The sequence below is a fragment of the Bison bison genome, unplaced genomic scaffold (genome assembly GCF_000754665.1).
Source record: "Bison bison bison isolate TAMUID 2011002044 unplaced genomic scaffold, Bison_UMD1.0 scf7180017864373, whole genome shotgun sequence".
Lineage (NCBI taxonomy): Eukaryota > Metazoa > Chordata > Mammalia > Artiodactyla > Bovidae > Bison > Bison bison.
In genome coordinates this window covers 7,197,703-7,224,478 of record NW_011494945.1, presented here as the reverse complement: position 1 = coordinate 7,224,478, position 26,776 = coordinate 7,197,703, and the positions used below count along the sequence as shown (strand labels likewise).

At 36.2% G+C, this 26,776-nt stretch overlaps 1 protein-coding gene across 8 annotated transcripts in view; it reads left to right on the top strand.

Annotated features, from left to right (window-relative positions):
* LACE1 (lactation elevated 1) overlaps positions 1–26,776 on the top strand; it is a 201,090-nt gene that overhangs the window by 124,439 nt on the left and 49,875 nt on the right. For 7 of the 8 annotated variants that reach the window (XR_826767.1, XR_826768.1, XR_826770.1 and 4 more), the window contains exons 8-11: positions 78–160; positions 18,304–18,390; positions 22,765–22,835; positions 23,092–23,192. Coding sequence is in view for 3 of the 8 variants with exons in the window: in XM_010856641.1 (XP_010854943.1) it covers positions 78–160; positions 18,304–18,390; positions 22,765–22,835; positions 23,092–23,192 (342 nt within the window). In the remaining 5 variants the exon portion in view is untranslated. The remainder of the gene's footprint in view (positions 1–77; positions 161–18,303; positions 18,391–22,764; positions 22,836–23,091; positions 23,193–26,776) is intronic. The other variant, XM_010856642.1, reaches the window with a different exon arrangement.

Below are 26,776 nucleotides of genomic sequence, written 5' to 3'. Positions count from 1 at the left end.
AAAAATGGGATAGCAGAAAGATTGTAATTCTAAGCAACCATTTGTTTAAAAAAATATTTTATCTGTTTGAATTGTAGGAATACTGTAATACAGTCCAGCTAGATTCTGGGATAGATTATCGGAAAAGGGAACTTCCTGCTGCAGGAAAACTCTACTACCTGTAAGTTTTTTTTTTTTAATTTTAATGTTCTTAAGTTTAATATCTAATAATTTATCAGGAAAAGATGAGAAAAATAAGCAGGGTAATTATTAGAAGGTGAAAGGCTAATTCTGAAGCCTGTGATTTTTCAAATACAAAATGTTGTAATGTTAACTTCTTTAAACTGTGTTTTTTGCCATCCACATTTGCATGATTTATAATGTGTGATTGGAGGAAACCCTAATTAGTTTTTTAGGGAGGAGTGATGACAGATGGTTAGAAAGTAATGAGTATCCTCTTATAAGAAACTCTAGTATTAAGAGAATATCTTTATTGTGCTAAAGTAATTAATTATTTGTGGACATCTTCTGACAAATGTGTCATTTCTGTTCCCTGAAAATTGTGTTTTATTTTGTCAGACAATCTGTTTGTATTTATCTCTGTTGATTGACTTCCATACATAACTATGTAAAATATATATACACAAGTACAACTGGATATATTTTGTCTTCTAGAAGCTCATTCTCCCAAGTAGGAGCAATTTATAATAATAGATGTAGTCAGCTTGGGTAGTTAATGCTGAAAACAAATATAGTTTGTTTTAAAATGTCACTTGTGAGAACCTGAAAAGGAAAAAGTTGCTTTACCAATGCAGAGTGTTTAGCATATGCTGGTAATGTTGGACACATAGTGGGTTCTCAGTAAATAGATCTGTCTTAAGGGCTAATTGTGATTTAACTCAAAGGCATGTTTCTGCTAATTTAAATTTTGATGACTATGTGCGTATGAGAGGTTCAGAAAAGTTCTCGTCTCTGCCACCTTGTAAGCAGAAGTACTTTACTGTTTTTGAAGCAGAAATTAGCTAGAAAAATCACATAATTAAAATTGCATACTTTATAGTGTACCAAGGGGACTATTTCAGTTTATTATTCAGATTCTGATGATTATTATAGGAGGTTCTTCATCTGCCCTTAAGTACTTTGTCTTTAAAGTACTTTATAATTTTGAAAAATTCTTAGAGCACTTTTTTTCTGCTTTAACTAGGACTTTATCCTCTCCATTTCTTTTATCTTTGGGCTTTCCTGTCTTTTATTTTTCTGACCTTCACAAGATTTCCCTGAAGCTTTGCTACCTATTTCTCGATATGCCAGATGTATGGTACTTAGAAATTAATTTATTACTATTCCTTTTATTTTTTCAACAAATCCTTGATCCCTGTTTTCCCACAAAATATATTCTTATGTTGAAGAATTAAAACATTTTCCTAAAAGGAAATCCCTTCACTAAAGATGGTTGTCTAAGTCATGAAATTTGTTTCTTGGTCCTTGAGAGGTCTCAGTGGAATTTACAGGAAGTGGAAAGTCTGCTTTTGCTTCAGCAGAGCCTCTTTTTCTCTGAGCTACCCTGTATTGCCTCTTCCTCTTCCTGATGAAAGTAATATAATTCTAACACATCAAAATTCAGGTTTGTGTTTTAAACATGTACTGGAAGAAGTCAGAATCTAACAACATCCCAGAGTCCAGAAAACGAGAATGTACAAAGGCTACCATGAAACTCTGGAATAGCTTTCTTAAAAATATATAAATTCTTTAATCCTCAAAGAAAGTAGATTTATTTATGAATTTTTAACATCAAAAGAGCTTTACCACAGTCTGATAATCAAGAATAGAGAGCCTGGGGACACACCTCAGAGGGAAGGCAGATATGTGCACCAGAGAAGAATTAGGAATTAAGTCATCTCAGAAGTGGGAGAATAAAGATACCCAGATGGGATGATAGGGGTTTCCTTTATATTGTTGCACAGGAGCCTTTGGGTAGAACTTCTTTCATGAGAGAGTAAAAGAAAAGTTCCTGGGGTCATGTTAACATTTCTGATTTAATTAGGTTTCATTTTATCTTGTTCCTGCAGGAAAATTTATTAATTTCCCCTCTATGACAGATTTTAATATGCCATGTTATTTATTGCCCTTTTACGACAGGAAACATCACTGCTGAGGGGTCCATAGGATGCTGCCCCTGACCATTTTGCTGTCAGTTCTGTGAAGGGTTTTGTTTTCCTGAAGAGAGGGGATCAGATCACCTTAGACTCACCCTCCTTCTCTGTCTCTTTTCCTCAGGATCTGAGTAGCACAGGTCCTTTTTTTCTAACTAAATCTGTTGAAGAAAGTTCCTGTTCAAACACTGTATCTCTACCATGCTCACATGCAAACACCCTGCCCCCAGCATGGAAGCCATGGCCTCAGTGGAATATTTTAAACTGAACTAAAAAGGGTAGAGGCAGGTGTTGGGATTTGATTTTGGATTTGATTTCGCCCTACTTACGAAGTAATAGCTTTGCCTGTATTGTTTCATGGATGCTGGCAGAAGACACAAGAAACCTGTGTCAGAGACAAAGGATTTTATTACTCTAGGCACAGATAGCATGTTGAGTCAGTTCCCTTCTCGCTTCCTAGTCCCATTAGGGAGGAGAAGAGGAGTTTTGCTGAGGGCCCAGATGGGTGCCTGCACTTGCAATGCGTTGTGTTACAGGAGAGGGACTCTGAGTATGGGGAATGGACCACTTTATAGCCAGAAGTAAGCAAGACTGCTTTTTGTCTCAAGGGAGATATTGCCTCATCCCTCGAAGCTTCTTGCTACAAACACACCTTAAGAGATGGTTAAGGCCTTGCATTCTTGTCCTCAGCAAGCTGTGTGGGTGAGTGGGAGACTCAGAGAGGACTGTCTGTCCTCGCAGGGGATGTTTACCAGACTTTTAACCTTTATTTATTAAAGAAATAAAATTTCCCTTTATTTCCTTTGATTCCTATCTGCCAAAGTCATCTACCACTTCAACAAAATTACTTCTGACTACTATTCAATTATTTAACCCCTGAATTGTTTCAAGACCATTTCAGCTCCATGTATATGGAAACTATGATCATACTGAAATGATGAACATTTTATGTTACAACTCACGTACCAATGCAGAAGACATAAGAGATGTGAGTTTGATCCCTGGGTTGGGAAGATCCCCTGGAGGAGGACATGGCAACCCACTCCAGTATTCTTGCCTGGAGAATCGCATGGACAGAGCCGCCTAGTGGGCTATGGTCCACAGGGCTGCAAAGAGTCAGAAACGACTGAAGCGACTTAGCACGGCACAGCACATGTGTTACAACTTTTCAGGCACAGACCAAATACTCACGTATTTTTACCTGACTAATATAGTACATGTATTCATCCATCTTTTGAACAGTTTTAAGGAGTTTATTCTTAAATACTTTTATCAATGGAAACTTCATGTCCCAAGTGCTCTTAATTTTCCACTTGGGAAACATCTATTCCAAATAGTAAATTACTTCTAAGAATATATCTTCGAGCATCATTTAAAAAAAAATTGCTGCTAAAAATGCACAGCTTCAAGGTTAGAGCTCTGTTTTAGAAGAAAGGTCTGTGAAAACAAAGACTGGAACTCATCCATGTTGAAACTTACTCCCTTGCAATTAAAAACTTGTTTGCCTCTGATATTCCCTGCACATGTTCCCCTGCCCCCAACCGGGACAACCATCGATAAAAATTTAAAGCATTTTCTTAGCTTGATTGTCACATCTTCTCATCCCTAAAACTTCGACAGAGATCTGTCCTCTGCCTGAAAGGTTGCCACCTTCTGAATCAGCAGAATCTCTAGGGCATCTTGGGGCCTTCTCCCCATCCCCCATCATTACCATTATAGGTGTTTCTGTCACAGACATTGAAATCTGCAGTTTCAGTCTTAGTTTTTCTCACCAGATATCAACCCAGTCATTTCCTGTTTCACTTCCCACTGAAGAACCTCTGAAATATCTGCAAACAGTAGCAACTTGAAAATTGCTAAGTTAGTCCCCTCCTGTTTAGACTGCGATTTGTTTCATTTCTGTGAACTAGACTGCCCAATGTCCCCGCAGCGGGCTCTGTGTGTAACTTCACTGAAACACTTGACCTCTGGTCACCTACAACGAAGTTTTTATAGTTTGACGCTAAACCACAGGCCTGCTGTACTTTCTCTAAAATCTCTTATGTATCTTTTAGAGTCTTTAACATTCAAGTTAGTCTTACTTTTGATGCTAGTGCATGGTGTCACAGTGGAGCTGTATTGGTATTGAAGAGAAGATGCCACACATTTAAAGAATATGAAATTTGTTTAGCACCAAAAGTATAGAAACATATCCATACGGAGACAGTTAGGCAAAACAGAAGACAACATAGCATATTCTCATTGAAAGTTTGTTTTCTGGCCCATTAAGCTGACAGTATAGCCCCCCTGATCAGGATGAGGACCCCAGCAGGTTATGTTTATCATTCTTGATTGAGTGGTTTAGAGAGACTCTGGCTAAGTGCCTGCCTGTTCACCAGGTATTGTTGTGTTTTGTTTACTCACTCAGTCATGTCCGACTCTTTGTGACACCATGAACTTTAGCCTGCCAGGCTCCTCTCCATGGGATTCTCCAGGCAAGAATACTGGAGTGGATTGCCATGCCCTCCTCCAGGGGATCTTCCCAACTCAGGGATCGAACCCAGGTCTCCTGCATTGCAGGTGGATTCTTTACCATCTGAGCCACCAGGGAAGCCCGTTCACCAGGTACAATGACTGGATGTAAATCCTAGGACATGCCTGAATGTTCACTGTCAGTCTGTGTGAATCAAAGTTTCTCGTCCTTAGTTAAGATTAGACTCGGCCTTCCTGAAGTCTGTTCCTCACAGGGCAGAGGGCAGAATTTCTGACTCTGGCAGTTAGAGAAACTGTCTAGTTTAATGAGGTTCAGGCTGTTGATCTGGTCATTTCTTAAGTCTGGGGAAGGGATGTTTACAGATTAAATTTTATTGTTAGCTTTATGACACAGAACATATAGGTTTATCTACTTAAGTCATCAACATAGTTATAAACTAAAGTGTGTGTTAGTCACTTATTCTGACCCCATGGACTGTACAGCCTGCCAGGCTCTTCTGTCCATGGGATTTTCCAGGCAAGGATACTGGAGTGGGTTGCCATTTCCTTCTCCAATAAACTAAAGTATTAACAAATAAAACAATACGGTGTATGGGACATGCTTTAAAATAGTCCAGGGTGGAAGAATTGAGAGGAGGTATAGATGAAACCAGAGTGGCCACGTACTGAGTGTTACATCATGATTGTCACATCAGGTTTATTATACTGTTGTTGTCTTTACGTGTATGTATGTGTGAAATTTTCTACAATAATAAGTGTTTTTTTGAAAAAGGTTCAAGTTTTCTCTATTTTTTCTGATTATGCTAGTGAGGGTCTTAATCCATTCATCTTCTTAGAGAAATAGCTTTTGTTTTATTGTCTCTATTGCTTAATGTTTTATTGATTTCTTTTCATTTTGTCAATAATTTCCTTTGCTGTGCAAAAGTTTTTAAGTCTAATTAGGTCCCATTTGTTTGTTTTTACTTCTATTTCCTTTGCTCTAGGAGCTTGATCCAAAAAAATATTGCCATGATTTATGTCAGCGTGTTTGGCTTATGTTTTCTTATAGGAGTTTTATGGTTTCTGGTCTTGCATTTAGGTCTTTAATCCATTTTGAGTTTAATTTTATATTTGATGTGAGAAACTGCTCTAATTTCATTCTTATACATACTTTGCCTATTTTTAAATTGGATCATTTGTCTTTTTATTATTTAATTTTAAGTGTCTTTATTCTAGATACAAGTCACTTGTCAGATATATGATTTGCAAATATTCTCACATTCTGTTTTTTTAAAATTTTCTTGACAGTGTCTTTGAAGCACAAAATTTTAAAATTTTAATTTAAGATCAATGTATTTTTTCTTTTGTTGCTTATGCTTTTGGTGTGTCACATTTGAGAAACTGTTGTCTAATCCAGGGTCACAATAATTGTTACCTATATTTTCTTCTAAGAGTTTACACTTTCAGCTCTTATATTTGTGTGTTTGGTTAATTTCAAGTTATTTTTATATGTGGTGTGAACAAATTATTTTTATATTTTTTATATATTTTTATATGTGGTCTATCTTCTCTCTGTTGCATGGAGATACTCAGTTGCCCTAGTACTGTTTGTTGAAAAGAATATTCTTGTCCTAGTGAATTGTGTTGACCTCCTTTTTGAAAATCGACTGACTGTAAACATAAAGGGTTATTTCTGGTCCCTCATTTATATTTCATGATCTATTTGTCTACCTTTATGTCGATACCACACTGTCTTGATTGCCATAACTTTGTTCTAAGTTTTGAAATTGGGAAATGTGAGTCCTCCAACTTTGTTTTGTTGTATTTTAGAGATTGTTTCAGCTATTCTGAGGCCTTTGGATTTCCATATGAATTTGAGGATCAGCTTGTCAAATTCTGCAAAGAAGCCATCTGTAACTTTGATAGGAATTGTGTTAAATTTGTAAATCACATTGGGGATATAACATTAAGTCTTCTGATCCATGAACATGCAATGTTTTATTCGTTTCCTAGGGCTGCCATACAAAGTACCCCTAACTGAATATCTTAGAAAGTAGGAATTTATCCTCTCGTTCTGGAGATTAGAAGTCTGAAATCAAAGTGTTGGCAGCTTGGTTCTTTGTGGGCAGTGTGAAGGAGAACCTATTCCATGCTTCTGGTGAAGTTCTTGATTTGTAGGTGCATTGCTCTAGTCTCTGCCTCTAGCTTCATATGATATTTTCCCTATGTGTGTTTCCAAATTTCCTCTTTATGTAAGGACACCAGTTACCACATTAGAGACCACCCTAATCCACTATGACTGCATCTAAACTTAATTACATTTGCAAAGAGCCTAAGTAAGATCACATTCACAGATATTGGGGGCTAGTGCTTTAACATCTTTTTGAAGGACACAGTTCAGCTCATAACAGCTATCTTTCCATTAATTTTGGTCTTCTTTGGAAGTGGAAGTGTTAGTTGCTCAGTTGTATCTAACTCTTTGTGATCCCATGGACTGGGGCCCACCAGGCTCCTCTTGTCCGTGGAATTTTCCAGTACTGAAAGAGTACTAGAGTGGGTGGCCATTCCCTTCTCCAGAGGATCTTCCCAACCTAGGGACTGAACCCAGGTCTCCCTGTACTACAGGCATATTCTTTACCATCTGAGCCACCAGGGAAGCCCTCTGAACCAATATTTTTGATGACTGTTGTGAATGGAATTGTTTTCCTAATTTCATTTTTGGTTTCTTCATTGGTATGGTTTAAGAATGTAATTGATTTTTGCATATTGCTCTTATAGCCTGAAGCCTTGCTAAACTCATTTATTTGTTCTAATTTTTTCCAGTAGCTTCCTTAGAATTTTCTAAATACAAGATCATGTCACCTGGAAATAGAGACAGTTTACTTTTCCCTTTCCAATCTGAATGCCTTTTTATTTATTTTTCTTGACTAAATGTCCTGTCTAGAACCTTCAGTGAAATGTTGAATAGAAGTGGTATATTCTATCATAAAGAATGGACACCCTTGTCTTATTCCTGAGCTTGAGGGAAAGACTTCAGTATTTCAGCATTAATTACGCTGTTAGCTCTGGGTTTTTCACAGATGTCCTGTATTAGATTAAGGACATTCTCTTCTGTTCCTAGTTTTTGAGTGTTTTGACATTAAGGGGAGTTGGATTTTGTCAAATACATTTTCTGTTTCTATTGATCATGTGGTTTTTGTCCATTATACCATTGATGTGATATATTTTATTAATTTATGTTTGGATTTTAAATCAACCTTGCATTTCTGGGATAAATCTCACTTGGTTATGTTGTATGTTCTGTGCTTAGTCATGTCTGACTCTTTGCAACCTCATGGACTGTAGCCCACTAGGCTCCTCTGTCCATGGAGGTTCTCCAGGCAAGAATACTGGAGTGGGTTGCCATGCCCTTCTCCAGGGGATCTTCCCAACCCAGGGATCGAACCCAGGTCTCCCACACTGTAGGTGGATTCTTTACCATCTGAGCCACCAGTGAAGCCCCAGTCATGGTGTATAATCCTTTATATATATTGCTGGTTTAGTTTGCTAGTATTTTGTTGAGAATTTTTGTGTTTATATTCATGAGATGTATTGGTCAGTAGTTTTCTGTTTTGGTGATATCTTTGACGATGGATGGAGATTCGTGACATTATACAGGAGACAGGAATCAAGACCATCCCAAAGAAAAAGAAATGCAAAAAAGCAAATTGGCTGTCTGAGGAGGCCTTGCAAATAGCTGTGAAAAGAAGGGAAGTGAAAAGCAAAGGAGAAAAAGAAAAATATACCCATTTGAATGCAGAGTTCCAAAGAATAGCAAGAAGAGATAAGAAAGCCTTCCTCAGCGATCAATGCAAAGAAATAGAGGAAAACAACAGAATGGGAAAGACTAGAGATCTTTTCAAGAAAATTAGAGATACCAAGGGAACATTTCATGCAAAATGGGCACAATAAAGGACAGAAACGGTAGGGACCTAACAGAAGCAGAAGATATTAAGAAGAGGGAGCAAGAACACACAGAAGATCTATACAAAAAAGATCTTCATGACCCAGATAATCACAATGGTGTAGTCACTCACCTAGATCCAGACATCCTGGAATGTGAAGTCAAGTGGGCCTTAGAAAGCATCACTACGAACAAAGCTAGTGAAGGTGATGGAATTCCAGTTGAGCTCTTTCAAATCCTGAAATATGATGCTGTGAAAGTGCTGCACTCAATATGCCAGCAAATTTGAAAAACTCAGCAGTGGCCACAGGACTGGAAAAGGTCAGTTTTCATTCTAATCCCAAAGAAAGGCAATGCCAAAGAATGCTCAAACTACCACACAATTGAACTCATCTCACACGCTACTAAAGAAATGCTCAAAATTCTCCAAGCCAGGCTTCAGCAATACGTGAACTATGAACTTCCAGATGTTCAAGCTGGTTTTAGAAAAAGCAGAGGAATGAGAGATCAAATTGCCAACATCCGCTGGATCATGGAAAAAGCAAGTGAGTTCCAGAAAAACATCTATTTCTGCTTTATTGACTATGCCAAAGCCTTTGACTATGTGGATTACAATAAACTGTGGAAAATTTTTCAAGAGATGGGAATACCAGACCACCTGACCTGCCTCTTGAGAAACCTGTATGGCGGTCAGGAAGCAACAGTTAGAATTGGACATGGAACAACAGACTGGTTCCAAATAGGAAAAGGAGTACGTCAAGGCTGTATATTGTCACCCTGCTTATTTAACTTATATGCAGAGTACATCATGAGAAACGCTGGGCTGGAAGAAGCACAAGCTGGAATCAAGATTGCCAGGAGAAATATCAATAACCTCAGATATGCAGATGACACCACCCTTATGGCAGAAAGTGAAGAGGAACTAAAAAGCCTCTTGATGAAGGTGAAAGAGGAGAGTGAAAAAGTTGGCTTAAAGCTCAACATTCAGAAAGCCAAGATCATGGCATCCAGTCCCATCACTTCATGGCAAATAGATGGGGAAACAGTGGAAACAGTGGCTGACTTTATTTTTCTGGACTCCAAAATCACTGTAGATGGTCACTGCAGCCATGAAATTAAAAGACGCTTACTCCTTGGAAGGAAAGTTATGACCCACCTAGACAGCATATTAAAAAGCAGAGACATTACTTTGTCAACAAAGGTTCGTCTAGTCAAGGCTATGGTTTTTCCAGTGGTCACGTATGAATGTGAGAGTTGGACTATAAAGAAAGCTGAGTGCCGAAGAATTGATGCTTTTGAACTATGGCGTTGGATAAGACTCTTGAGAGTCCCCTGGGCTGCAGGGAGATCCAACCAGTCCATCCTAAAGGAGACCAGTCCTAAGTGTTCATTGCAAGGACTGATGTTGAAGCTGAAACTCCAGTACTTCGGTCACCTGATGTGAAGAGCTGACTCATTGGAAAAGACCCTGATGCTGGGAAAGATTGAAGGCAGTAGGAGAAGGGGATGATAGAGGATGAGATGGTTGGATGGCATCACTGACTCAATGGACATGGGTTTGGGTGGACTCCAGTAGTTGGTGATGGAGACAGGAAGGCCTGGCGTGCTGCGGTTCATGGGGTCACAAAGAGTCAGACATACTGAGCAACTGAACTGAACTGATGTCTTTGTCTGATTTTGCTGTCAAGGTAATACTGGCCTCATAGAAAGAGTTTTGAAGAATTCCCTCCTTTTCTATTTAGATTTTGTCTTTTTCTTGAGTCAACTTCAGTGATATGTGTCTTTCTAGGAATTTTCCCATTTATCGAATTTACCTATTTCGTTGGTACAGTTGTTAATATTATTCCCTTATAATTCTTTTTTATTTCTATAAGGTTGGTAGTAATGTTGTCTCTTTCATCCCTGATGTTAGTAATTTTAGTTTTCACTCTTTTCCTTAGCTAGAAGTTTGTCCATTTTATTCACCTTTGCAAAGAATTAACTTTTGGTTTTATTATTTACTCTATTATTTTTATATTCTTCACTTCATTAATTTCCACTCTAATCTTTATTATTTCTACTTGTTTTAGATTAATTTTCTAAGAGTTTTATAGTACAAAGTTAGATTACTAGTTTGAGATTTTTCTTCTTTTTTATGTTGGCATTTATAGCTATAAATTTACCCATAAGCACTACTTCTGCTGCATCTCATAAGTTTGGTATATTATGTCTTCATTTGCTTTCTTTCAAAGTATTTTCTAATTTTCTTTTTCATTTCTTTTTTTGACCCATTGGTTACTTAGGAGTGTGCTGTTTTATTTCCACACATTTGTGAATTTTCCAAATACATCTTTGTTACCAATTTCTAATTTCACTCTACTGTGACTAGAGAATACTCTGCATAATTTCAATTCCCTTTAATTGAAAAATTGTTTTATGGCATAGGATATGATCTTTCTTTGAGAATGTTTCATGTGCATTTGAGAAAAATGTATATTTCTTGGTTATTGAGTGGAGTGTTTGTATATTAGTCTAATTTGTGTATAGTGTATTCAAGTCTTATTATTTCTTGTTGATCTTCCCTCTAGTTCTATCAACTATTGAAAGTTGGATATTGAAGTCTCCAAACTATTACTGTTGCATTGTCTATTTCTCCTTTCAGTTATGTCAGTTTTTGCTTCATGAATTTTGAGGGCTTTGTTTCTAGGCACATACATATTTATAATTGTTATATCATCCTGATGGGTTGATAGTTTTATCATTATAAAATGTTCCTTTTAGTTTCTAATCACATTTTTGTTGTTTTAAAGTCTGTTTTGTCTGATATTAATAGTGGTTGCTTTTTTCATGATATATCTTTTTTTCATTCTTTTATTTTCAACTTATTTGTATCTTTAAATGTAAAGCATATCTTCTATAGACAGCATATAGTTGTAACTCACCTTTTTATCCAGTCCACCAATCTTTGCCTTTTGATTAAATTGTTTAATTCATTCACACATTATGTTATTACTGATATAATTGGATTTACGTCAGCTTTTACTTTTCATTTTCTGTACGTTTCATGACTTTTTGTTTCTCTGTTCTTCCTTTACTTATTTCTCTTACATTAAGTACATGTTTTTGGTGTAACATTTTCATCCTTTTAATAATTTTTCCATTATATTTTGGGTCATTTTTTTAGTGAAGAACTTTTATCTCTGTGAAACATATAAAATATAATGTTTCATTCAAACTGAAATGTCTCAAATTCAAGATGAAGTATTGTATGTTGCTATATGTTTTGATAATTAAAATATCAGTAATGGTAATGAATCTTTACTCTAAGGCCACCTGTAGGGAAAAGATAATTGATTCTCAGAAGTAATTTACACAGTAGTATCATTGTCATAAGAACTCCTATTGATATTTTATCTATGAGTAACTCTGTGTGACACTACAAGCTTACAACTGTATCAGTTCAGTTGCTCAGTCATGTCCAACTCTTTGAGACCCCATGGACTGCTGCATGCCAGGCCTCCCTGTCCATCATCAACTCCCGGAGTCTACCCAAACTCATGTCCCTTGAGTTGGTGATGCCATCCAACCATCTCATCCTCTTTCGTCCCCTTCTCCTCCTGCCCTCAATCTGTCATCCCCTTCTCCTCCTGCCCCAATCTTTACAACTGTATACTAGTAAAATATAACAGTAACAATTTTCTACTTTATGTACTGTAGTCAGGTAGGCCATTTATTATGTCTTTCAAAAATCACAAAATTGTCTTATTTGGTGTAATTTATATGTGTGTTAAAATTTATTAATTAATTTTATATTCACTTAAGGACTCCTGAATTAAAATGTCAAGGATTTGAAATTTGAATATTTGAAATATTTGAAACAGCAGCAAAAGAAGTCCATCTTCTATGTATTTCAGTATCAGTTTCCATTAGTCAGCTCAGCATACCTTTTATCATCTATCCATTTATTGAACTGTAATTTATCAGCATATTACAGTGTTTGTTTTTGAGCATGCTAGACAGGACCAGAAGGGAGCTGGCTCACCATTTCCAGCTAAACATATTGACAAAAATGTTCAGTTGTATGACTGTACTCATCTAGTAAAGTATGAATAGGCTATGTATATAATATGTACATGTGTAGATAATATATATACTTACACATATAAAAGTACAGAGGAAAGTTGCTAACTTTCCTTAGCATTCTTATCTTGTTATTTCATCTTCAAATATATCACATTTATAAGTAAAAATCTTCAACTTAGGTCAAGCTGATCTGGCAAAAGTCCTATGTGTTTAGTTAATTTTGCTGTGTACCTTTTTTTTTTAACCTACTAAAATTCCCTGGCCTCTTTTTCTGAGGTGGATGTGACTATCTTCTTCACTTAAACGGGAGTTAGAGATTCTTATTCTCCAGCTTCCTTTTTGTTTTTATTGTTGTTGTTTAAAATGTTCAATTCTTTTAGCCTTTCTGAAATTTTAAGAAAAATAATTATGTTTGGATCTACCAAGTTGCAGTTTTACATGTTACACCATTGATTTATTTGTGGGCAATGTAATATATAGATTTAGTAGAAATTTTATATGGAGAGTGGGACTGAGAAGGAGGGTTGAAGGTCTGGAATTTGAGAGTTAAAGGCACCAGATCCTGCTTGCTTGCATTATACATAGGTCAAGATTAATGGAACCAGTTAAGTTACTCTCCAGGTGATTGAGAAGGGTGGGAAATTTAGAGACTGAAATGGATCTCTGCACAATCAATTAAGTCTTTGAGTGATTGAGAGGAAGATAAATACTAGGACAAAAATCCATCCTAACAACTGATTCTGTTATGTAAAACAAACCTACAGGATTTGAAATGCAACCAAGTCTGTTTTATATTAAGGCGAGTATAAACCAACTTAATCTTAGACCTGCCTCCAGCCCCAGATTATGTTTGGTATGAGCACAAAGAGCTGTACAGCGTGAATGCACAAGGAATCAGTAGAGTGAGAAGGCTCACTGCCAGGGAAGTTTGGCACAAGAACTCTAAGAGGAAGGGGAAATTTCTCCCTCGTTGAATCAACTTTGGCTCTCTGGAATAGAGAACATGAAGAGAGAGGCACCAAGGAAAGCCAACTCTATTCTACTTGTTGATACCTTAACAAGCTGTTGATTTTTAAAGGGGGATAAAGGGGCAAAGTGTGGGTAGCATTCTGTTCCTCTGAGTCAATCCTAATGAAGTAGGAGGTTCTTGAAGAAATTAATTTCCATTTAAATTCATGTGTGACCCTCTTCTAGAAACCTCCCCTTGTTTTGGAATTTTTGTTGAGAATTTCAAACAATTCAGCAACAATAAAGTCTCTTTTGACATACTCTATTTCTTGAGTGTAAGTTTTATGTCAAATGCCTGATTTTAGCCATAGAAATTTTCTCAAAATTGAGATAACTGATTACTTTCCTCTCTGTTTACTAATTTATTGTGGAAAAATAAATCACAATTCTCATACTTTTGAAGCAGTCAGGCTTTTAATCCAGGATTCCTATAGTTGTTGATGCCAAATTTCCTGGCAATGAAATAGTGGTCGATTACAGGGCTTTTCTGACTTAAAGACACAGTAGTTTTTACTTGACAGAAAACTCTACTGCAGTTTCTGAGTCTAGCATAAAAGTGACAGAAGCGGTGAAATGGGTGGATTTTACCCAGAGCATTTAGAACAGAGGAAAAAGTCTGTGCTCTGCTTGGGTCCCTCATACTCCGACCCCTGTCAAGAAAGAACGTTGGAAAAGAGTGACTCTGCTTCTTCAAATATGACTTAATTCTCTGACCATAGTCACCTTTTGATTATCTGTGAGCAGATTTTCTGTTTTGCATCTCATCTACTCTACCGAGGCATCCCACTGATGGGGCAGTTATCCAGAATTAGAAGTCCCTTAAATTCTTTATCCCTACTCACTTGTAGGAGCTTATGGTCCTGTCTTCCCTTATGAGAGAAAAGGGAATATGATTCAGAGCATCTGAGCTTAATTCCTGTATTTTCTCCTGATCATTTTGATGCTACTCAAGTCACTCTTCTTTAAGATATGCCTCTGTGGTTAAAATTGAACTACACAAAGCTGAACAGAACACATTCTTCCATCCATGTGACATGATATTCTTATAGCCCCAGAAGAAAATTCTGAATTTAGCTACCCTTTTACAGTGAAAAAAATTATGTTTAATTTAGTGGCATCTTTACGCTGTAGCTTTTCCATGCAACTGCTTTTGACTACCAGGCTTCATCCCTCCTCAGTTTTACTGGTTAGGCTGGAATACTTTCAAGTATGTTTGTAATTTGAGAGTAATTTTAATCACTATTTGTATTTCATATAGTCTATATCCTTGTGTGGTTTTTGTATATTTGTTTTCTGAATATACCTGTTGGCAACCTTATATTGTATGTTCTAAACACTAGTTTTGTTTTGTTTTGTTTTGAAGCTAGCTGACCCTTAATCTTTTTTGGAACTTTACAGACATGATTGTATTTCTGAGAATAGATTTTTAGTGTAAGATAATGCTGCTGTCTTTTGAAATAGTTTCACTGGAAAACTGACAAGAGGGTCCTGGAGTTGCAGAATCACTGCTGTTACTCTTGTTTTTCTCCATTATAAGTGCATTTACCCCCACCCCCCTTTTGGAAGTTAAAGACATTTTCTCTGGTTGAAATTTTTATAATAAAGTTACATTCTTGAAATTTACTACTTAAAAAAAGTCAAGCGATCTTAGGTGTTTTAAGAATAGATTTGAAAATTTTCATGTATATCATAATGACATTTTACCAAGAAAATGCTAACTATTGCAATGATTAAATCATATTTGTATTTTTATTTCCTTTCTAAAAATAATTTGAGGCAACTTAGATTAAAATTATTTATCATATGTCTGCCATAACCACTAAAATGGAATATAAGGAGAACACCAAGTGTTGGCAAAGATATGGAACAAGTAGAACTTTTTGTGCACTGTAAGTGTGGGAATAAATTGCTTCAACTCCTTTGGAAAGCTGCAGTATCTGCAGTAGATACTGGTAGTATCTACGAAGCTGAATGCAGATTTAGCCTATGGATAGCAATTCTACTCCAGCAAACATGTATAAGAAGTTTACCAAAAGGCTCATACTAGAATGTTCACAGTAGTACTATTCATAGTAGCCCCAAGCTATAAATTACACAAATGCTCATTGTTAGGAACTGAATTGTGTTCCTCCAAAATTCATAGTTGGAGTCCTAACCCAAATGGAACTGTATTTGGGGGTAGGGCCTTTAAGGAGGTAATTACTTACATGAGGTCATATGGGTGGAACCCTCATCTCATAGGACTGCTGTCTCTATAAGAAGAGGAAGAGACACCAGAGGAAAGACCACGTGAGGACATAGCGATGAGATGGCCATGTGCAAGCCAAGATGAACTTCAGAAGAAATGAAACCTGACCACAATTTGATCTTAAGACTTCCATCCTCCAGAACTGTGATAAAATATATTTCTGTTGTTTATGCCACCAGTCTGTGGTATTCTTTTGTGGCAGCCCTAGCAGACTAATACACTCATCGACAGTAGAATAATAAATTGTGGTGTTTTAATGCAATAGAATATCACCGTACAGAAAAAAAAAACTACTACATACATCGATAAGGATGAATCTCACATAATATTGAGTAAACAAAACCAGACACTTGCTATTAAAGGAAATGAATTTATATGAAGCAGTATGTATCCTAATACCCAAGTTGAAAATGTTTCAGGACACACTGTCATTGATTTGATCAATATCGGTACAAAATGAAAGACATTTTCCTATGTCTGGAATATATTTATTAACCAGAAAAGGTCAGGACTATCAGATTTGGTAATTAATACTATGTGTTTTTGGAGAAGGCAATGGCACCCCACTCCAGTACTCTTGCCTGGAAAATCCCATGGACAGAGGGATTTAAAAAGCCTTTAAAAATAATAAACGTAAAAACTTTAAAAAATGATGACTTTCACATATTAAATTTCTGATGTATTTAAATTTTAAAATAATTTTGTTTAGTATTTATTTTGTGTTAATATTTCCTTCTAATGTTTTCTACTATCATAAGTCTGTATCAGGTAAAGATCATTTTCATACTATTGAAATACATAATCTTGTCATAGTATATTGACTCATACTAGTGATAAGCCATGAGTTTATTATTATTATGAAGTTTTTTGGATTGAAAACTGCTGAAACTTTTAGTATAACCCTATAATAAAAAATGATTCATTGTTTGTTATTATGGACACTCATTATTTGAGGACACATGAAGTATTGTGATAAATACAGATTTCAGAAATTTTCCAGATTGATATCTTTTGGCAATTTAGAAACACTTTTTCTGAAATTCCCCCTGATTTTCCATCTCTGTGATTACCTGCTACTCTCCTCTGGTTCTTCATGCTTTAAGAATTGTAGGTTTTCTATTGGGATTTTAGTTGCCCTGAGCAGTACTGATTTTATTGTCTTTAGTCTGAAAGCTATAAAAATGAGTAGCATGCCATTTCCCCCTTCTCCCAAGGGTGGGCTTCTTCTAGAACCTACCTGCTCTGTTCACTTTCCAGTGCCTTCAGGTTACCTGTTCTTGTACCTTGTGCAGAGTTTACAGCCGTCATCATCAGGAGAGTCAGCTAGGGCAGAGCTTCATCCTCCAAGCGGTGTAACTCTTCTTTCTGTTCTGATAGAGCACCTTCCACTATCTTCCTGAGAAGACTGCATGGGAAATATATATTTTTGAGGGCTCATCTGTCCAAAAATGTCCTTATTTGATTTGATTAGTAATTTGGGCACGAATAATTTGACATAATTTGAATATTCCCTTCAAAACTTCTAGGCACTATACCATTATCTTCACATTTCCATTATTGCTGTTGTGAAGTTTGATATGCAAGTTTCTTGATCTTTTATGTTTGACCTGTTTTTCCTTTGAAATTCTTTAGGATACTTTTTATTTATTCCTACTTTCCTGAAACTTGATGATAAAGTGCCTTAGAATGTTTTTTTCCTCCCCTTCTTTGTGCTTGGTATTCATTGGATTCTTTCAATTTAGAAAATCATGTCCTTCAGTTCTAGAAAATTTAATTTTCTTTTTCTTTGATAATTTGGTTCTTCATTCCCCCTAAGACCCCAGACTTTAGAATGACTCCCAGTTAGATATTGAACCTTCTGGATTTATCTTCTAATTTTTTAATTTTCTATTTTATTTTCCATCTTTTTTTCTATTTCTGCTATATTTTCTGAAAGATTACTTCAACCTTTTCCCTTAAATTTCTCTTTTTTTTAGCTTTTTATTTTGTACTGGGATATAGCCAATTAACAAACAATGTTCTGGTAGTTTCAGGTGACCATTTCCCTAAACTTCTTATTTAGCATTCGTTATTCAGAGCTCTTTCTTAGGCCCTAATTGTCCTTTTGGTTTATAGCATTTATGCAGTACAATGTGCCTATATGAAAGGCATATTAGAGTATAACTTTCCCCTTTTGGTCTCTGTATTTTTTTCTTCTCTTCCTCCAAGATCCTTTTCTCTATTTCTTTATGTGATGTTTATCTTTTATCCTACAGGATTTCCTTAAATGCCTAGAAATGCTTTTGTTGTCCGTTCACCTTAAAAATGAAGCTTAAAAATGATTAGGAGTTTGTGTACATAGATGGGGTTTTATTGATTGGTGGACCTAACTAGAGGATAATAAGGTAGCAGGTCAGGTTTTCCATTGAAGAACCCCCAGATGTCAGTATCAGCAGGTCTTTATTTTTTTGGCTTTTCAGTTTCCTCCAGAAAGTTGTCTCCAGTCTTTCTGTCTACTTCTTGGGATGGACACTTCCTGGACTGGTAGGGTTCTGGATGCTGAAGAGGTAAGGACTGTTGGTTTCGTTGTTTACTTTGAAGAATTGCAGTTTAGTGACTTTCAACCTTTCTCAGTGTTAAAACTGTCCCAGACAGTAAATGTACCGGTTTCAGCTGGAGTGGAGGTGTTACAGGAGTCTGGCTGTCCAGATGAAAAGAGGGAATCTAAGGAACTGCCTTGGTGTTATTTTCAGGCAATGCTCTTGTTTCTAGCCTGACCCTCACCTGTATCTTTGAGTGTATCTAGTAGTGCCAAACCTGTGGTGGTGGTGGTGGTGGCCGGCGGGTAGAGTAGGGGAGGCTGTTGTGAGAAATGAACTGCTTCATCTCGGCTCACCTCCTACCTTCTGATTTCTTAGTCTACTAAGGTCCTGCTCATCGAAAGCAACACGTCTTTCCTTCTTCCAGTCCTCCCTTATATTTCCTCAGGATATTCTTAGAATCCCACTTTCCCTCATCACTTGTTTTGAGGGGGGTAAATCACCCTCTTCTCTCCTAAAGGGAAGGGAGGGAAAAGGCTCTTATCACAAATACGAGACACAAAACCAGCGATTCCTGATCTTCTTTACCCTCCTTCTAAAGACACTATGGTGTGGGGAATAGAGGGGTGGTAGAGGTGCATAGGGCTGGTTATTCTCATGATTAAACCACAGGGGCAAGAGCCTGAATCCGGTTATTGGTGGCTTATTGGTGGTTCTTTCTAGCAATTTGGTGGTACTTAGCACTTCTACCCAATCAACTTTGAGCCTTAATTACAATTCCAGGACAAGAGGGGAAAATTGCATATAATGACCTATTGTATAAGTGGATCCAAATGTGCTTCAAATTCCCCATTGTTGGACATTTAGGTTCTTTGCACTTTAAAAAGAATTTATGTATTTAGTTTTGGCTGGGCTAGGTCTCCCTTACGGTGTGTGGGCTTTCTTTAGTGTGATGAGTGGAGGCTGCTATTTGTTGTGGTGCTCAGGCTCCTCCCTTCGATGGCTTCTCTTGTTGTGGAGCACAGGCTCTGGGCTCACGGGCTTCTGTAGTTGCAGCACGTGGGTTCAGTAGTTTCGGCTCCTGGCTCTAGAGCGCAGGCTCAGCAGTTGTGTTGTGTGGGCTTAGTTGCTCCCTGGCATGTGGAATCTTTCTGGACCAAGGATCCAGCTCGTGTCCGCTGTGTTGGTGGGTGGACTGTTAGCCACTATACCACCGGGGAAGCCCTCTTTTATACTTTTTTTGATGCTAGCAGTGTCACAGTGAACATCCTTACAGTCATTAACTGTTATTATTTACACATGAGATTCCTATGAGTGGAATAGCGGGGTGATACGGTATGCATGTTTTTAATGCTTTTATTAGATATTATCTGGTTGCCTTGAACTCTTGTACCAATTTTACATTCTGTGGTACATGAGAAGGTTCTTTTTTCCCTTACCTATGCCTGTTCCAGCTATTTTATCTTTTTCCTTATCTCTGCCAGTTTGTATAAAGGAATGGTCTCTCATGATTTTACATTGCATTTTTATCACTAGTAAGAATGAACCACTTCACATATGTGTTTTGCCCACTGAGCTATTTTTTTTAATGCCATTTGCCTGTTCAGGTCCTTTGACAGTTTTCCTATTGGAGTATTCAATTTTTCATATGTTAGAGCTTTTAATATATTGAAAATATTAAATATATGCCATAAATATTGCCACTGTGTTTCCCAGTTTAATGTGCCTATATATTTTATTTATAATACTTTCCATTATACAAAAAATTTAAATTTTATGTATTCGGATCTTAGATAAAATGACCTATTTCTCTGAGTTTTGTTTTTCTCTTTAATAAATATGTGATAATAATACATACTGCATGGCAAGTGGGGATGGGATAGGTAAACTTATTGCTGCATAATAGCTGTTCAACAAATGATAGCTTTTTTTATTCCATGTGTGACACGTTGAAAATGTTCAGAATCATCCAAATTTACTAGAATTACAAAACATACTCAAGATGTTTAAACCAGATATATATGAACATGAATGTTAAGTAAAACTTTTAGGCTGGTAGAGACAGGTAACTTTAATTTTTCTTGTTACTTGTCTAATTTTTTATTCTTAAAAAAATTGATGAGTTCTGACTGATGCATCCTCTTAAGTAAGGAAATCTGAAGTCTGAATGGAATGTGAGACTAGTGTTTTCTTGTAAGTTATTGTTAAGGAATTATGAATATATTCATTTCTGATAATGATTTCTTTCATTACATGTTTATTTTATATTAGTATAGATACATCTGATAAAACCAAAACCACACACTAGCTCATCCTGCTGTTAAACAATACGAAGATAAGGTTTCTATCATCCACAAAGTCAATAGAACTTACTCCCCGAGGTCAAGTGCAAGTTGGCCTTAGGTGGATAACAGTATGTTCAGTTGTGAGCTTACATAAATTGCTTTTATGAATATTATTTTTAGACTAATTTATAACAATAAAAATTTTTATTTTAGGTGTTGTAACTTCTGAGCAATCTTTTATAATACAATGGATTTCTTATACAATGCTGTTATAATAAAAATAATTTTATCATTTCACATATAATTTCACTATAAATGAAATCACTTATAGTATATTTCACAGATGTGGCCTAACTAAAGTCTAGTGAGCCATATTTTAATATTATAGTATATTTGAGCACAGAATTAAAAAAAATTACCACTGAGGAAGTTTATAAGAAATTGTTTACCAGATATGCTTTTAGAAACATAACTGTCTTCTATTTTGGTTATTTTTCCAAATTCATTTTTCCCTCTTTATTGGGTAACATGCCTAACATAAGGACAGGGTAACTTACTGAAAGCCAGCAGATGTCCAGGGTTGTCGACATTGCTCTCTTCTTTATATATCCTTTTAGAAATATCTCCCTTCTCCATCAGTTGTATGTGTATACACCACTATTGCAAAGTGGAGATGATTCCAAATGAATCCCTGTGAACGATGTTGGCAAAGCCATCTAAACATACAGGTTCTTGGTGTGGGCACTGACATTTATGTTGATTTGTAGGATTTCTTTGTACCTTCAAAATTATTTATTCTCTCTATAATCACTCTGTAGTGTCATTTTATTACCTTGATACAGCTCTATTCAATTATCATACAAGGCTTTATATAAGTCAAACAGCATTCCCCTGCAAAGCTAACCATTGCAAATGATGTTTTAAAGATCCTTGAGGTGGAGTGGTTACTACTTGAAATGTGACAGTTCCAAACTCTTCATAGTGACTGCGTGCTTTGTGGCATTCTAAAGACATTTCCTGTAGAACATTTGAAGAATTAGGTGCTTGTGTGTTAAATGCCTGCCACCTGACAATTATCTCAAGGAAGAAATTATTTTGGTTTAGTTTAAGCTTAATGTAAAGAAAAAATAATTTATGAGTTTTCAATAAGACTTTAAGACAGATTCCAGAACTGAGTTTAATTGCTTCCACACCTAGATAAGAGTGATTCGTGTGTCAAAATTAAGCATATTGGCAGGTCATCCTGTGTAAGTTTGTACATAGAGTCGAAGTAAACTTATATTTTCACTTGAAGTTTTTTTAACAGCATTTATTTCTTCTGCCAGTTATTTTAGTTTATTGACTGTTAATTTATCAACCCTTCTTTAAAAAAAAAAGTGAGAAGAAAAAAGGCCATAGTATTATCACATTTGTATATGTGGGTTTCCTAAACCATATGGTGATTTCTAATTAGAATACAAAGGATTCTTTGAGGAGACTAACTTCATAGTATCTGCAATGGTGGGCATCACAGAAGAAGAGAGTTTTCTTGGATTTCCAACAAGGACAGTTTTGAGAGAAACTGTGTGGTCTGTAATTGTCCTTGTATTCGAAGTCTGATAAAGTTATTGATGTGCAGATCAAGTTGGTATTTTGAAGCTGGTAATTTAATTCTGGATGTTTGATCCTCTCAGTCAGTGGTTTGACTTGATTTTTTTAAAAGGCAGCTTCAATATTTAATTTCACATGTACCCTCTCAGTAGAGATTTCAAAGGATACTTTGCTGGATCCTTGACTGCCTTGTCTATTTGTTCTTGTTTTGCATGCAAGAGAGAGCCAGAAGCCTTTCTTCTCATTGTGTACACATAGTATTAATGGATTTACTCTGCCTGTATCGTCTCATTACTGGAAACAGCCAGAAGCACAGAAGTCTTTCAGTGTATGCAAATAAGGCAGAATCATCTACCTGAGAGTTAATATTCTCTGCTTTTAAGTGTATTCTAAATCTAATGTTTGTATTTAGAGCATAACATCCTGTTCTTTTTTTATAGGCAAAAAGCTAAGCAGGCTCAGGCAGCTGTTTGATGTTGGCTTCAAGTGTTATTAATTTCATATTCTATTATTCTTTTCACTGTAGCACAAGTGAAGCTGATGTGGAGGCTGTCATGGATAAGTTGTTTGATGAGCTGGCTCAGAAACAAAATGATTGTACGTAAGTTAATTTCTCTTGAAAGAGAATACATTTAGAACACAATGCCCAATCTCCACTGACCAATTAATAAGTTCCATTGCTGTATATGGGTTGATGCCACGCTCAAGTGGCAGTCATTGTATCAGCATTTTGTCTAATTTATGTGTTGAATCATGTGCTATTATTCATCAAGCTATGCATTTCCTATCTGTAAGAGATGAATTTTATAGTAATTATCCAGACAAGATTGAGTCTTTGTTCATGTTCCCATAGTAACTAGACCAAGGATTCTAAAAGTGCAAGGCAGAGAGCTGCGGCTGAATAAAGCTTGTGGAACCGTTGCCGACTGCACATTTGAAGAGCTGTGTGAGAGAGTGAGTATCCAGACACGTTCAGACTCAGTGGCCTTTTCACATGTTAAAATACTTCATATTTTCCTCTGTGCCTGTTTCAAATTTTAAAATACAATTTACTGAGTCAGAACTGGTTTATTAGTCTCATTAAGAGAAATACTCATCTGTATATGCCCATGTGCTTTTTATAGATATTGGCAAAAATTTTACACTTAGAAGGGCTCTAACACAAAATTAGAAATACAGAGAAAGCTGTCAACTATAGCTGGAAGCAAAACTAAAATGGGCTTTAGGGATATTGTATAAAAGTCAAACGTAAGAATTTTTTTTTTTTTTTAAAGATATGAGGTTACTATGTGGGGAAAGGAAGATGATGTAATACTACCATGATCCAGGAAGTATGATGTAAAAGAGTTTCCATTCCTTGTTCTCATGGATCCTCTGTTATTGTTATAATATCTGACCTATTTAGGTCAGGTTAAGGAAAGTGAATTTTTTTAACTATGACATCTATATTATATAACAGTATATCCAACAGAGAAAATATATATATACACACACAGTTTCATATAAATGAGAGAGACATTGATTGCAAATTAATTATAGATATGAATTCTTTCTTTTAAAAGCTCTGGGAATTCTCAGGACTCAATGAGTATTCAGTTGATTATAAATCTTAAGAAAAACAAAGTCAATTAAATATAACTTTAAGCATAAAACCTCGTTGTCATGTATAATTTATCATTCCAACTGGTCTTTCTGATTTATCTTGACTTTTAGGTAACTAAAAAGGAATTATTTTTCAGGGAGAAGAGAAAATATTTTTTATACCTACTAGCCATTTTATGGCTACTTTTCTTAAAACCTAGTAACTTCATTACTTCTAAATTTGTAATTTTCAACCCAGAGAGAAGAATCCAATCTACAGATGATATCACAGTAATAAAGCACTTCAAGACCCATAATGATTAGGATGAATTAGAATCCTCGGACAGGTTGATAATGTCAGTGTCTGGTTATGAAAGTCATTCTGGGTGATATGGACTGTTCATACTTCTATTGGGTCAATCTCATCAAGGTCCTGCTACTGCTACTGCTAAGTCACTTCAGTCGTGTCCAACTCTGTGCGACCCCATAGATGGCAGCCCACCAGGCTCTGCCATCCCTGGGATTCTCCAGGCAAGAACACTGGAGTGGGGTGCCATTTCCTTCTCCAATGATGAAAGTGAAAACTGAAAGCGAAGCTGCTCCGTTGTGTCTGACTCACGACCCCAGGGACCCCAGCACCAGGCTCCTCCGTCCATGGGATTCTCTAGGCAAGAGTACTGGAGTGGGGTGCCATTGTCTTCTCTGTATCAAGGTCCTAATAACCTAATATCTTTAGGCATAATTTTATTAGGGTTTCCATTTAAGTTTTACTTACTTTGCCCAAGAAATAAACTTGGGAAAAATCTTATATATCTGAGAAGCTTACCCTACTTCCACAGAAGGGGACCTAGTGAGGAAAGGGAAGGACAGATCAATTGTGTCTTGGGGTAGTAGGGCAAAGGTAGGTCTTTTAGAGCAACTACTGAGTTTTTATCTCTTTTTTCTATGTGCTCATTATTTCAGGATACTTAGTACCAAGAAAAAGTCACTAATCAGGGACTAACGTCTTCATAGTCTTTATGGGGGTCGTGAGGAAGAAGAGTGATTGGAACATTACCTTGAAAAACTGAGATAACACATAAAAATAATTATTTTTATCTTATTTGACAAAAATATGGATTATAATAGCAACCAGGAACTAAATTCCTAAAATAAACAATGAACAAATTACTATTTATTTTTTGGCATACCTTTTTTGACAAAATTTTAGGATGATAAAATAGTATATCCTATGTTTCATAATTTGGTTGAGTACATGGAAAGCCCTGTTTAATTCATGAATGTTTCAGTTACTTTCTTTTAAAGTTCATGTGGTGTCATTGTCCTTGTTGAGTTTTTTCTTTCTTCAAGTTGGCTAGATCTTCGTTTGTCAGTGACTTTGCTTGAATACATTTGCTTTATATCCATATTGTAATTGTGGGATACTTACTACATCAGACTGGATGACTGACATTGAATATTGACATGATAGGTTGGATTAAGCTAGTATTAAGCTGTGATGCAAGTTTGAGGAAGGATTATATTTTTTTTAATTGAAATATAACTGACCTACTAAAATATTAGTTTCTGGTGTACAACATAGTGATTTCAATACTGTTATACACTGCAAAATGACCACTGGAAAATGACCACTAGTAAGTCTAGGTAACACCTATTACCTTATATAGTTAAAAATTTTTTTCTTCTGATGAGAATTTTTAAGATCTAGCAGCTTTCAAATATGCAATATAATATTATTAATTATAATTCTCACGCTATACATTATATCCCTATGACTTATTTATTTTATAACTGAAAGTTTGTACCTTTTGACCTCTTTCACCCATTTCTTCCATTCCCCAAGCCCCATCCCTTGCAGCCACCAATCTGCTGTCAGTAGATATAAGCTTGTTTTCTTGTTTTGTTTTTGTATTTTTAGATTCCACATATAAGTGAGATCATGCAGTATTTGTCTTTCTCTCTCTGACTTACTTCACTTAGCATAATGCCCTCAAGGTCATTCCATGTTGTTGCAAATGGCAAGATTTCATTCTTTTTTATGGCCGAATAATATTTCAGTATGTAGGTATACCACATTTGCTTTCATTCATTGACTGGCACTTAGGTTGTTTCCATGTCTAGACTATTGTAAATAATGCTGCAGTGATTATGTGGTGCATATTATAATTTCAAGTTACTGTCTTTATTTTCTTCAGATAAATACTGAGAAGTAGAATTGCTGGATCATATGGTAGTTCTATTTTTAATTTCTCAAGGAACCTCCATAATGTTTTCCATAGTATCTGCACCAATTTACATTCCCACCAATAGTGTTCAAGGGCTCCTTTTTCTCTACATCCTCACCAACACTTATTTCTTGTCTTTTTTATGCTAGCCATTCCAACTGATAGAAGGTGATATCTCACTGTGGATTTGAATTGTATTTTCCTGAGGATTAGTGACATTACACATCTCATGTATCTGATGGCCATCTATATTTTCTTTGGAAAAATACTGTTTAGATCATCTGCCCATTTTAAAATTGGATTTTTTTTTTTTTTTGCTATTGGATGAGTTCTTCATATAGTTTGGATATTAACCCCTTATTATAGATGTATGATTTGCAAATTTTCTTCCATTCAATAGGTTGCCTTTTCATTTTGCTGATGGTTTCCTTTACCGTGCAGAAGTTCTTTAGTCTGATGTATTCCCACTTTCGGAGAAGGCGATGGCACCCCACTCCAGTACTCCGGCCTGCAAAATCCCATGGACGGAGGAGCCTGGTAGGCTGCAGTCCATGGGGTCGCTAAGAGTCGGACACGACTGAGCGACTTCACTTTCACTTTTCACTTTCATGCATTGGAGAAGGAAATGGCAACCGACTCCAGTGTTCTTGCTTGGAGAATCCCAGGGACGGTGGGGCCTGGTGGGCTGCTGTCTATGGGGTCGCACAGAGTCGGACACAACTGATACGACTT